General features: G+C 33.5%; 1 protein-coding gene across 1 annotated transcript in view; it reads left to right on the top strand.

The window, feature by feature from the left end:
- The window catches only part of LAMA3 (laminin subunit alpha 3), a 299,158-nt gene that overhangs the window by 211,030 nt on the left and 73,981 nt on the right, over positions 1-14,147 (top strand). The window contains exons 38-40 of the mRNA XM_051970336.1: positions 1,382-1,543; positions 7,215-7,316; positions 10,689-10,772. Coding sequence (XP_051826296.1) covers positions 1,382-1,543; positions 7,215-7,316; positions 10,689-10,772 — 348 coding nt within the window. The remainder of the gene's footprint in view (positions 1-1,381; positions 1,544-7,214; positions 7,317-10,688; positions 10,773-14,147) is intronic.

The following is a 14,147-nucleotide window of genomic DNA, read 5'->3' as shown; positions in this document are numbered from 1 at the left end:
TTAATTCATCTGAAATGTCAACTTTTTGAACAGTTCATTGTCAGACTTGATAATGATGAGCTTGGGTAGTAATGATCTGAAATAACATATTTAAGGTCTATTTTCCCTTGCCCCTTTTCTCCATATGATAATTTCTAAAATTTTAATTTCTTTCCATAATAATTTACCATCATATTTTTCCTATCCCTATTACTAGCTCATAAAAAGAAGTACTTTGATATTTTCAATATCCACTTTCTCATTTGCTTAGTATTGCTTAGTTTTGCCTTATTTAATTTTTTCAATTGTTTATCTCTTTCAAGGAGGTAAATTGATAAGAAAGTGGAAAAGGATTATGAATCTCAGGAGATTCAGAAGGAACCACTATTTCTCTGACCCAAAAAATGACTATCAAGTTAATTTTCAGTTTATCAGCTACTTCTTATTTCTCATAGTTTTTCTTCTACTGCTTTATGATTTGGTTTTTAACAATGCTAAATATGCCCTATTTATAGAGTGAAAGGATTTCACCATACTCCAAATAATATTGGAAAACTATGAAAGTTAATAAGATACATGTCTGCTATAAGGAATTTCTTTGGTTAGATTCAGGTGGGAAAGGTACATTCTATCCAAAACTTTGCTATTCCAGATCACATTGGGCATGGTCTCTCCTACACCAATTGTGTCAAATTGGGCATGATGTGGTTAAACTTTCAGGGAAATTTATAACACAATGTCTTCTCTATTGTAAACAATTGAATAATTTCTCAATAAGTCTGTAGCAGAAAAGTAGAGGACTATTGTCGCAGAGTATTATATAATATCTAATTAAGGTCATTGTAGCAGATGTTTTTATTCAAGTACTTTTCTTTGTCACAAAGGAGACAAATCTTTTTTTGCTTATACTTAAAATTTTTTTATTATAGCTTCTTATTGACAGAACATATACATGGGTAATTTTTCAACATCAACCCTTGCATCTCTTCTGTTCCAACTTTTCCCCTCCTTCCCTCCACCCCCTTCCCTAGATGGCAGGTGTACAATACATGTTAAATATGTTAAAGTATATCTTAAATACAATATACGTGTACATATTTATACAGTTCTCTTGTTGCACAAGAAAAATTGAATTTAGAAAGGTAAAAATAACCTGGGAAGAAAAACAAAAATGCAAGCAGTCCAGAATCAATTCCCAATGTTCTTTTGCTGGGTGTATCTGGTTCAGTTCATCACTGATCAATTGGAACTGAATTGGATGGAGGATTAAATCTTGAGGAAAATGGAAAGTGAAATGACTAATGACATCATTAAAATATGTTTTTCAAAAGAAATCTGCAGCAATAAAGCTCATGGATAAAAAAATGTGAATTAATTTAATTCTCATACTTTTATGTTCCAGTTTGTTGACATGATAGGTTGGCACCTGGAGACAGCAGATCAAATGGACATCCCTGTCACATTCAACCCGGGCAGTAATAGTGTGGTTGCTGATGTTCAGGAGCTGCCTTCCTCGGTCCATAGCGTGTTCTGGATTGCACCATCATCCTATCTGGGGGACAAGGTTTGAAATGTCAAAGAATGGTCAACTCTTCATAATCAATTATGAAAGCTATAAATCTGAAAGAAAAGAAGCTCCCAGTTTTGTTCAGCTTCATTGTATCCTAGCAAAGGATCATATTGAATTGATCCTTCTTTTCACAGAGAACTTGCCATTCTTTATTCAGGCCCTCATTAAATCAATATTTTGAATGGCTCTCTGATTGTCCTGTTCTCCACTCCATATGCAGAAAGGGGAAAGTATTTCCTACTGTTTTTTGACTCACAGTGACATGAGATCCCTCTGTCTTATGTTTTCAAAACTGTAGAGGAGAAAAGAGTCTCTTTTCTTGTCTCGCATGTCATGAAGGGCCTTTTGAGGTCTTAGCATGAAAGACTGGATAGCAGGTTATAAAAAGAATGCTCTCAAGATGATTTATCAGATAGTTCTGAATCCCCTTAAAGAGTGACCTCATTTTAGTGGGGACTTGGATTATCAAAAACAGAATTTTTAGGTTAGAACAGAGGTCAGAGCCATCCTCACCACTCCCACTACACACAGCTTCAAGGAGAATTCTTTGTACCATATCCCCTAACAAGAGGTCATATAGCTTTAAACTTCTAATGGTAAGAACCTATTACCTCTTAAGGTAGAGTTTTTCCATTGCAGATAGCTATGATTTTTAGGCTTTTTCCTTATATTGGCCTGAAATCTACCCTCTTGAAATTTCCATCTTTTGGTGTGAGTTCTATTCCTTGGAGCTTAGCAGAGAAGGCCTACTCCCCTTTCCACAGATCAGCCTTTCAAATATTTGAAATTACTGGTTATATTCTCCCTCAGCCTTCTTTTCTTAAACCAGAAGTCCAGAGAATATTGGCCTTTCAATGCATCTGCAGATCAATTATGAATCAGTAGCAAATTAATGTTTTTAAAGAGGACCTTAGTATAGAAATCATGCTTGAATATTTTCCTTCCCTGTCCAGAAATTCATTAAAATTAACCAGGAGAAAAAATAATGGTGGCAGTTTACACTGAACAAAAAGTAATTGTGGCTATCATCCCTGCACATATACATACCTTTTCCTATATCCTTCTTCCTTCTTCTCTGTAAGTTTCAGTAGCTTCAATAGTCAAATCTGGCTGAGGAAGTTAGTATTGATCCCTTGTCTCATCAAGGTTAAGAGATTCCTTTGCCCTGATCCAAAATAAAGACAAGTGCAGAGTATAGAAATCAATAAATAATATAATTATTTAGAATAGGAATAATTAGGACATTTTCTTCCTATCACTAGAGTGATCCCTCTTAAATTTAAAACAAGTTAGGTGCTTAAGGAAATGACAGCTGTTCCTATGGGCAAGCAAGTTCTCTATGAGATATGATAGAGCAGAGTGTTTACTTTCAAAATGGGGCAGGGCCTTCACTATCCAAATGCAAAATATATTCATTTTATAAAGAAGTATTTTCAAAAAAATAAAAAAGAACTGCTTTCACCTCAATTAGGGAAGAACAGTAAAAAAAAATGCTGACAACCTCCTCCCTGTTCTTGCAGTAATCTACTCACCAAATGAAACCATTCCCAATGCCATCTCTCCTACACCAATTGTGTCAAATTTCACATTCAAACACTATTTGCTGCAAATGACGTTTTTTTAGATGACATTTTATCATCAGTTCTTTGTTTTAAAGCCATTATAAAGCTTCTTGTCAGTATAACAAAAGATAGAAAGTGGAATGATTCAGAGAATTATTAAAGGAAGCAAATACAATGAAGTGTCAGCCCAAAAAGATTCACTAAGAGCAACCAACTCAGTTAGTTAGGAATTGTACTCAGACAAACTCAGTGATCTCCTTCAGGATTTTCAAAGGAATCAGGCATAGGAAAGATTTCTCCTACCACTAATTTGGCTCAAACTACTTCTTATGGACCCCAAGCCCCTAATTCTGTAACCTGAGGGAATTAGTATTCATTTTCTCACAATGTATTGCAGCTTGTAAAGTATTTTCTTTTCAGCAAGCCTGAAAAGTAGATACTGGAAATATTAGTCTCAGTATTTTAAAAAGAGATATTTGAGCCTCGGAGAGGTTCAAGGTCACACAACTGCAAGTGGATATGACAGACCCAGAAAGCCAATCTAGATCTTCTGATTTCTAATCCAGCTCTGGGCTATGGAGACTAATGTACATAAACATTGTCATATTCTAATTCCCCTTCCTCCTTTTCTTCTTCTCCCTCTCTTCATAATTCCTTCTTCCCTTCTTCTTTTAGCTAGTCAAAATAGCTAAATAATCTTTTTCCCCTACAATAGTATTTTATTTTCCAAATACATGTAAAGGCAGTTTTTGAGATGCATTTTTATAAGACTTTGTGTTCCAAATTTTTCTCCCTCCATTCCTTAGCTCCCCCTCCCCAAGACAGCAAGCAATCTGATATAGATTAAATATGTCCAATCCCTTTAAACATATTTCCATATTTGTCATGGTATGCAAGAAAAATCAGACCAAAAGGGAAAAAAAAATTAAAGGAATAAAAAGCAAACAAATAAACAAACAAAAAAGATGAAAATATTGTGTGTTAATCCACATTCAGTTTCCATAGTTCTCTTTCTGCATGCAGATGGCATTTTTCATCCCAAATCTACTGGAATTGTCTTGAAACATCAAATTGAAATAACTAAATAATCTTAGCCCTTTCAAGCACATTTAACATTTTAACAGCTCATTTGGGAAAAAAAAAACATTGCTTTTATGTTTAAATATCTCTTTAAATTTTTTTTTAAAAAGATAGTAGGTTCCAAGAAAAACCAATTGGATTGGATGCCCAATGCTATCTCCTGATATGCTTACATTTAACCATCATTGATGATGTAGCTGCTTTTGAGAGCGTTTCCTTCCAATTTCTTCTCTTTAGGCCAGCCCTTGAGACACAACTATTATTCTGTGACTTTTGCTTTATTTAAGAAAGGACAAATCTAGATTAGAGATGACTTGGAAAGAAAGGAGAATCAAAGCGTGTAATTTTCAAGACCTAGGACTTCTTATATTTATAGCCTGGAAGTTAAAAAGGTTCCCGCAGGTCAGAAACTGACCAACTGGTAAAATCAAAGGATCTTAGTTTTTTTAATGTTAAATCTATTTAAATTTTTTATAATATTTTATTTTCCCCAATTACATGTTAAAAGTTTTTAACATTTGGGTTTTTTTCCCACTCTCTGAGACAACCTAATATAGGTTATATATGCACAATCACATGATTTCCATATAAGTAATTTCATACAAGAAGATGGGGCAGGGGGAGGATGGAAGTAAGAAAGGAAGGAAGGAAGGAAGGAAGGAAGGAAGAAGGGGAAAGGGAAAGGAGTTTTGTTGTTGTTTGCTTGTTATTTGTTTTCTTTCTTAATTTTTTCTCTTTTTGATTTGATTTTTCTTGTGCAGCATGATAAATGTGGAAATATGTTCAGAAGAATTGCATATGTTTAACATATATTGAATTACTTTCTGTCCAGGAAAAGGAGTGGAAAGAAGGAAGGGAGAAAAATTTGGAACACAAGATTTAGCAAGAGTAAATGTTGAAAACCATCTTCATATACTTTGAAAATAAAAAGCTTTTATTAAAAAAGAATACAAGTCATTCCCTAATTGATAAATGATCAAAGTATAGGAACAGGCAATCTTCTTTTTCTTTTTTTTTTATTTCATAGCTTTTTATTTACAAGTTATATGTATGGGTAATTTTACAGCATTGACAATTGCCAAATCTTTTGTTCCAATTTTTCTTCTCCTTCCTCCCACTCCCTCCCCTAGATGGCAGGATGACCAGTAGATGTTAAATATATTAAAGTATAAATTAGATACACAATAAATATACATGATCAAACCGTTATTTTGTTGTACAAAAAGAATCGGACTCTGAAATATTGTACAATTAGCCTGTGAAGGAACTCAAAAATGCAGGTGTACAAAAATATAGGGATTGGGAATTCAATGTAATGGTTCTTAGTCATCTCCCAGAGTTTTTTCGCTGGGTGTAGCTAGTTCAGTTCATTACTGCTCCACTGGAACTGATTTGGTTCATCTCATTGCTGAGGATGGCCAGGTCCATCGGAATTGATCATTATATAATATTGTTGTTGAAGTATATAAGGATCTCCTGGCCCTGCTTGTTTCACTCAGTATCAGTTCGTGTAAGTCTCTCCAGGCCTTTCTTAAATCATCCTAGGAACAGTCAATTTTCAAATAAAAATCTTAAAGCTACTTATAGTAATTTGAAAAATACTCTAAAGGTATTTCTGAGGTACCACTTCACACCTATCAGATTGTTAGCTCCCCTTTGGTTTGGGATGTTTGATCTGGTTACCTGGGAATTTCAATGGGGGATAAATGCTGGAACTAAGACCTTGCTCTGCTCCTTGGAGGTTTGAATTATTACCCTCCTGTTGCTTGCCCCTAAACTTACTCTTTGTATTAATAGACAAACCAAGGCCTTCTCTACCCAGGAAAACTATCCTCTAGGTGCATCTCAGATCCATAACCTAGAACTGGGGTAGTGGGCACCAAAGCTACTAATTGTCACTTGTTCTTATATCTTGTGGTGCTTATTATGGAATATAGCCTCCTGCACTGGTACATAGCCTCTCCATGCCATGGCATACTGCATATGTTACCATTCCATCCCAATTCCACTGACCTCTTTGTCTGTCTCCCTATGCTGATCTAATCTGGAAAAATGATTTACTTTTTCTTGGATTTCACCATTGGGATTCATTATAATACATTTTTTTTGGATTTGTTTCCCCCTCATCCCTAATCCCCAAGCCTCTTTTTCATTTTAACTCACTCATTATACCTTCCCATATACCTTACTGGAGAGCTTTTTGTTTATATCTATTAAATTATTAGGTTTGGCCCTTTATTTTATTTTATTTTTTCTCAATAGTATTTTATTTTTCCAATTACATGAAAAGATAGTTTTCAGCATTCATTTTTGTAAGATTTTAAGTTCCAAATTTTTTCTCCCTCCTTTCCTTACTTCTCCCTTGTCCAAGATAGGAAGCAATCTGATATAGCTTATGCATGTACAACCATTTAAAACACATTTCCATATTTGTCATATTGTGAAAGAAAAATTAAAACAAAAGGGGAAAAAATCTTGAGAGCAAATAACAAAGAAATGTGAAAATAGTATGCTTCTATCCATATTCAGTCTTCATAGTACTCTCTTTGGTCAATCTATTATTTTAGTCTGGATCTTTATTCTGATCATCTATTTTGTTAGCTATTCCTTTCATAATCCATCATTATTTATAGCCTGCCACTACATCTCTCTCCTTTCACCATTATTCTGACATTTTTAGTAGACTGGGAGAAATTTGAAAAGTTTGACTCTCTCAGAGAGGTTTCTCTGAGTCTTAATTATTATGTATCCAGAGGATTTTGGAATGATAGCCATGCTGCAATGCCTGCTTTGGGGAAAAGTTTTTGATTTTTTTTTGAGAGTAATTTCATGCTTTATAGAAATACCCAGTTAGATACAAACACATAACTGAAATTTCTTTAAAAAGCAGTAATTCAAATGTATTTTAAAGATTAATGGAAATAGCAGAAGAAATTTTTAAGCTCCTAAAGTGTTTATTTCATCTAAAGCCAAGACGGTCTTCTCTGAAATGGGTATCACTCATCTTATTTATTCAATTTTAGGTTTCTTCCTATGGTGGCTTCCTGACTTACCAGGTAAAATCCTTTGGCCTACCCAGTGAAGGCATGATGCTCTTGGAGAAGAGACCTGATGTGCAGCTTTCGGTGGGTAGAGAGTACTTCCATAAAGTCAGAAAAGAAAGATTTCTGATTTAAAGAAATAGCATTTAAAAGTTTTAAATTAATCTGTTTAAAGATATCCCTAGGAACTAATAAAAAATATCTCATCAGAAGGAAGATTCTTCCTTCTGAGTAAATCCCATCCCAACCACAGTGATCTTTCCTTCCTATGAATTCTACCATTTATTTTGAGCTCTCATAGGTCACTGTAATTGTTAATCATTTATATCTATAGTTATGTATTTTTTAATTATTTTTTTCATTTAGAAAGAATTTATTTTCTCTCCTTTCTACTTCCTCCTCTATCCCATTCAAAAAATAAAGAAAACAAAAATTTTAAAAAATGCATAGTCAAACAAAACATGTAGTCTACCTTTATATCATTTGTTTCTTCCATTTCAAGCTTCCTGAGGATGATGGCTCAATCTTCCTCTTTTTTGTATTTTCCAGGAATCTAGCACAATGCTTTGAACTAGGGACAATAAATATTCAATAACCAAAGTTCCATCTACAGAAATTTGAACTTGAAGCATCTGGAACAGATTATAATAAGTGAAATAAATCAATTCAGCAAACATTTATTAAGTACCTACTACATTTAAGACAATTAGCTAAGTGCTGGGGCTACAAAGATTTTTTTTTTTAATGACCTAGTCATTTAACTCATGAACCTTACATTCTACTGAAGTGGCGGTGGGGGCAAGAATATGACATGTATATAAATAAGTATAAGTGAAGGTCAAGATCAATAGGAGCAAAGGAGAGACTCAGACAAGTAACTTAAAAAAAAGCTTAAAGAAGTACCTTTTGGAAGTGAAGGGGAGTACTATCTGGAAATCCTACACAGAGAAAATGGCAGCTAAGTGGAATCTTGAAGATTCTGAAAACTGGAGATGAAGAGCAAATTCAAGGCATGGATGATAGTCTACATGAAGGCAAAGCAGCAGAAAATAGGAAATTGTGTTTAAGAAAGAGCTACTAGCTGATTTTGGTTGAAATATAAAGTATTCAAATTTTTAAAAAAAGCTTAAAAGTTAGGTTGGAGCTAGATTTTAGAGGGCCTTAGTACCAGACTAAGGAAATAAACAAACAATTGAATAATTGTCTTCATGTTTATGTACATTTATTCATATATATATATATATGTGTATATATATATATATACATACACACATACTTACACATAAATGTATATATGTACATGTATATACATAGCAATAGATGCATGTATTAATTAGATAATATGTTTCTACATACATTTACAGTTGGATATATGTATATGTGTGTATATATTAATTCACAGATATATATTAATACAAATAATGAGGAAAATATATATCTGTATATATTACAAGAGTTGAAAATGGAACCACAAAGTAAATGTCTCCCAAGTTGGAATTATTTTCCATTTCTGAAGATGGAACCTAAAAAGAAATATTCTTTTTATTATCTGAAAAGAAGGGTATAGTCACAACTATACACAACTAAGATTTTTCTCAAGTCATTCATGTATTTCATGTAATAAGAGAATTTTATGTATTTGACAGTTTGATTAAAAGTAAGGTTATAATTATTTTTAAAATAATATCTGCATTTTATTCAAACTATATTCAATTTATGTTCTTTAAATTCATTCTGCCATATATATATATTTTTCTCCCCATTTAATAGGAGGATATTTTATTTCCTTGTACAATGCCTATCTCATAATAGGTGTTTAAAAATGCTTGTGAATTGATTAATTGAGGTTGTTTCAATTTAATTTTTAAAAATTCCAAAGACCCTTTGTAGATCATCTTGAAAACAAAGCATCAAGCTTTTGAAAGTTCAGTGTTGGAAAGAAAAAGTCCATACAATAAAAATTGTAGCATGAGCTTGGTTTTGCCTTCTCTCTCAGCTTCATTTAGTTGCCAGGATGTACATTTTGTTCAAGATCATTAATATAGCTATTTCTATTGCCAAATGGCTTATTAAGCAAACTGTTGGAACTCACAAAAAGATAATGAACAGAATATTTCCTCTTTATTCCACCTTCAGAAATGGGAAATAATTTCAGTTTATGAGATGTTTACTTTGTAATTCTGTTCTCAGCTCTTGTAATGAAAAGTCTTTGGGAAATTCTCCTTAGACTTTTAAATAAAAGAAAATATTTCTTCATTGTTTTGAATTAATAACAGGCACACAAATCCAAGGCTATGGCAGGCAACTGAGGTTGTTGCTTGAGGCAGAACCTCCTATTTTGCCCTTCCAGTCTCCCTGTTTCTGTAACTAGATGTTAGCTAGGGCAAAACTGAGTGTGTGTATGGCTAGATGAGAGCAAGGAATGGATTTGGAGTGATGATTGCTTCTTCTTTGCCAATTTTAGAATTGAATAGCCTGCAAGTGAGACAGCACTGCTGAGCTCATCCTTATGCTTCAGCCACCCAACTATATGGAAAGAAGTCAGCCAGAATACCTTCCTGCCACCCAAATGGAGACTTTCTTGCAATATGGAAATCTAATGCTCTTACATCCATATACCTCTTACATAAATATACACACATTATATAATAAATGCAAAGTTATATAACATATAGTCATCCTCCCAAGCAAAGTTCAATAAAAGAAAGTTCTCTATTTATGACCAATTTATAACACCAGACATCAAAGTAATGTCCAGTAATATCAATCCTCCAGTGATTTCTAAAATATTTATTAGAATAAGACATACTATAATACAATGACTTTTCCCTCCTAAAGCTCAGTAACTTCTCTATTCATTAAACCCCACTGATTCCTTATTGCCTCCAATATCAAACACGGACTCTTCTTTTTGGATTTCAAAGTCTTTTCCAACCCAGCCCCAATCTATCTCTTAAGCCTTATTCTGTATATTCTGTGATGCAGCCAAATTATCCTCTTTACCATTCCTTGGATATGACACTTTATCTCCCTTTGACCTAATATGGAAGGTATTTCCTCCTTCCCTCATTCATCCAAATACCTTGTTTTCTTCAAGATTTGACTCATGAAGGCTTCCACATGAAGTCTTTCTTGTTTCTTTCCGCTGCTAGTACCTCCTCCTCATTAGCTTGTATTTATGAAAAAAAAATTGTTTTATAGTCTTCTATGTATACACATTATCTCTCTACAGAATGTAAGCTTTTTATGAGCAAGGACAATTATTTCATCTTTCTTTTTGTATCCCCAATATCTAGCAAAATATTAGGCACATAGGCTTACTACATTCTTGTTAATTTATTGATATAATATTTGTGCATCATCGTGCAATGTGTTTGTATTTATATTATACTTTGACCAATTATGATTTTCCTAGTGTTCCAATCAAACATTAAAGTATTAGTTTATCTTTAATAGGGACAGCAAATGACTATTGTCTACATGGACCCAAACAACCCTCTGCCAGACCGACGGTATTATGGACGAGTTCAGTTAGTTGAGGTAAGGAGAAATATGAGTGAAAATGGCTTAAGGTTTTAGATCTTAGATATAGGGCATCTGGTTGCATGATGGACAAGGGGCTGGTTAGGAGGACCTCAATTCAAATCTGATCCTAGATGCTTATTAGCTGTGTGACTATGGACAAGTCAACTAACTTCTATTTGTCTCAAATTCCTCAGTTGTTAAATGGAGATAATGATAGCCCCTGCTTCTCAGGATTGTTGTGAGGATCAGTTGAGATAATAATTATAAAGTGTTTGGCACTATGCCTGACACATGATTTACCATTTCTCCAGCTCATTTTCCAAATGAGGAAATCGAGACAGAATTAAGTGACTTGCCCAGTGTCACACAACTAGTATCTAAAATCATGTCTAATAAGTGTCTGAGATTGAATTTGAACTTGGGAAGATGAGTTTTCTCTATTCATTGTGCCATGAAGTTACCCTCACTGTACTATATGCTGGAGATATAAAGATGAAAAAAGAAACAGTCCTGCCTTTATTTTTTTCTTTTTAAAATTTTTTAAAGCTTTTTATTTTCAAAACATATGCATAGTTTTCAAAATTCACCCTTACAGAACCTTGTGTTCCAAATTTTTTTCTCCCTCCTTTCCCCCCACTCACTCCTCTAGACAGCAAGTAATCCATTATATGTTAAACACGTGCAATTCTTTTATGCATATTTCCCCAATTATCATGTTGCACAAGGAAAAATCAGATCAAAAAGGGAAAAAAATGAGAAAGAAAACAAAAAAGCAAGCAAATAACAACAAAAAAGTAAAAATACTATATTGTGATCCACACTCAGTCCCCACAGTCCTCTGGGTGCAGATGACTCTCTCTATCACAAGATCATTGGAACTAGCCTGAATCATCTCATTGTTTAAGAGAGCCACGTACATTAGAATTGATCATCATATGATCTTGTTGCTGCGTACAATGTTGTCTTGACTCTACTCACTTTATTCAGCATCAGTTCATGTAAGCCTCTCCAGGCCTTTCTGAAATCATCCTGCTGATCGTTTCTTATAGAATAATAACATTCTATAACATTCATATATTTATTCAGCCATTCTCCAGCTAATGGGCATCTACTCAGTTTCCAGAGTTACAAAAAAGCAGTTCTGCTTTTTAGGAGTTTATATTCTGTACCAATATTTCATTGGCCTTCAGGAACCTTTATTTTGACCCTCCATCATTTTGAAAATATTCCCTATTCATTCTGATGCACTGTATTCAGGCACACATGTGAGAGAGAGAGAGAGAGATATGCTTGCATTTATATATGTTATATACATATATATATGTATATATATATATATCAAAGCTTCTTAAACTTTTTATACTCATACATAGCGTCTTTTTGTGCCCTCAGGCATATAAATATGTAAAATGGGTATACAAATCAGACATTACTGGTAATAAATCAGAATTTTATGATCCCTACATTTAGTTATGAGACCCCATTTGGGGTCACAAATCACAGTTTAAGAAGCTGATACATATATTACATGTATAATATAAAAATAATATATACATACCTAATACATAAATATATAATTATATTTTCTACAAATACTATTGATATATATTATATTCATATGTAAGATGCATGTATATGTGTGTATGTATAAGTGAGGAGATAAAATTTTTTCTGAATTAGAAACATTGATGTAGAACTTAAAATGTCAATATTAATCTGGATCCATGGCCGCATCAACATAGGCACTGTTCACTGTCAAAATTTAATAATGGAACCTCCCTGAAGGAAAGCCTTTTTCATTTTTCAATGAAAAAGGAGGAAACCTGACTTAGCAAATTTTCTTGTTATCTAAATTGGAGACATTCTTGTTATTGAATAATACTATTAGCTCATATATTGCAGTTGATCATTTTTAGGAATAAAGCCATATGTGATCCACTCATAATATATGGGATTCTAGGTACAAATCATTGCCTACCTCACAGCTGTGAAAGAATTTCTTTGCAGAACTTAAAATTATAAATGTGTCAGGGGCTTTCTCATAAAATGAAGGGTCAGAGTTTTTTTTTTTTTAAATTAGTAATAAGCAAATAATAATAAATATTTATATAACACTATATTAAGGACTTTACAATTATATCATTTGATTCTAACAACAACCTTAGGAGGTAGGTGCTATTATTTCCCCCATTTTGTGGATGAGAAAACTGAGGCAGAGCTTAAGTGACTTATCTAGGGTCACATAGCCTTTAATTGGTTTTCAGCTCAATGGTTTTTGAATTACTGCTTCCACATCCAGAACTTTGTACACTGCACCACTCAGCTGCTCTCAGGAAAGCGTCTATTTTCCTACCTTAGTCAGGCAAAGCAATGGATTTGGAGTCTGAAAGAACCAAGTTTGCAATCCTGTCTGTTACTCTGGTCACGTCATTTATTTTCTCTCAGCTTCAGTTTCTTCAGCCGTAAAATGACGGCATTGGATTTGATAGTCCCTACTGAACTTTCCAACTCTAAATTTGTGATCCTATGATCCTTCTGACTCAACAACAATACTTTTATACCTTTCCTGATGTGCCAGCTCTCCCTGCCTTCCTCTGCTTTCAGATTGTCTCCTCCCATTTTCTGACCTTTAAGCTCTTTTACACATTCTTATAGAGAGAATATGATTTAATCATTTGTAAGGGATCATTGTCTTTATTCATTAACACAGTGATAAAAGCACAGGATCAGAAATCAGAAGACTCAGTTCTTACCATGTAACTTCTCTGGCCCTGGAACTTATTATCAATGCAGCCATTGGCAAGTCAGTTTATCCTTTATAGATTTCAGTTTCATCATATGTAAAATGGGATAGATAAATAATTTCTAAGGTTCCTTCCAACTCTTACCTTTCTATTTCTCCCTTGCTAAATCCTCATCCTTCTATTTCCCATATATATTTTGAAAATTCTGTCTAGATTGGCAGTTCTCAAACTATAATCTTAGAACCCCTTAAAATTGTTGAGGACCCCAAAGAGACTTGGTTTATGTGAGTTTTACCTATCTCTACCTACCATTTTAGAACTTAAAATGTCTTAGTATTTTGTAAATTTATTATGTATTATGAAAATAATTTTGATTTCACAGGCCCCTTGAATGGATCCCAGGCATTCCTGAGGGTTCCTACTCCACACTTTGAGAACTGCTGTTCTCAAAGACCTTGTTGAGGATTTTTTTTCCAAACCACAATATCTCAGTTATATGAAATAATTAAGAAGAACAGTAGTGTACCAGAATTAAAATTTATTCATTGTCTCAATACAATTTACATGTTCTTGCATAAATTATGTTCTGTTATTAGACCACTTACAAGTTAAAAAAAATTGCTGTAGCCTTGGCCTGTTATTTCTT

Source organism: Antechinus flavipes, chromosome 1 (assembly GCF_016432865.1).
Source record: "Antechinus flavipes isolate AdamAnt ecotype Samford, QLD, Australia chromosome 1, AdamAnt_v2, whole genome shotgun sequence".
NCBI lineage: Eukaryota > Metazoa > Chordata > Mammalia > Dasyuromorphia > Dasyuridae > Antechinus > Antechinus flavipes.
This window is presented reverse-complemented; position numbering and strand designations above follow the sequence as displayed.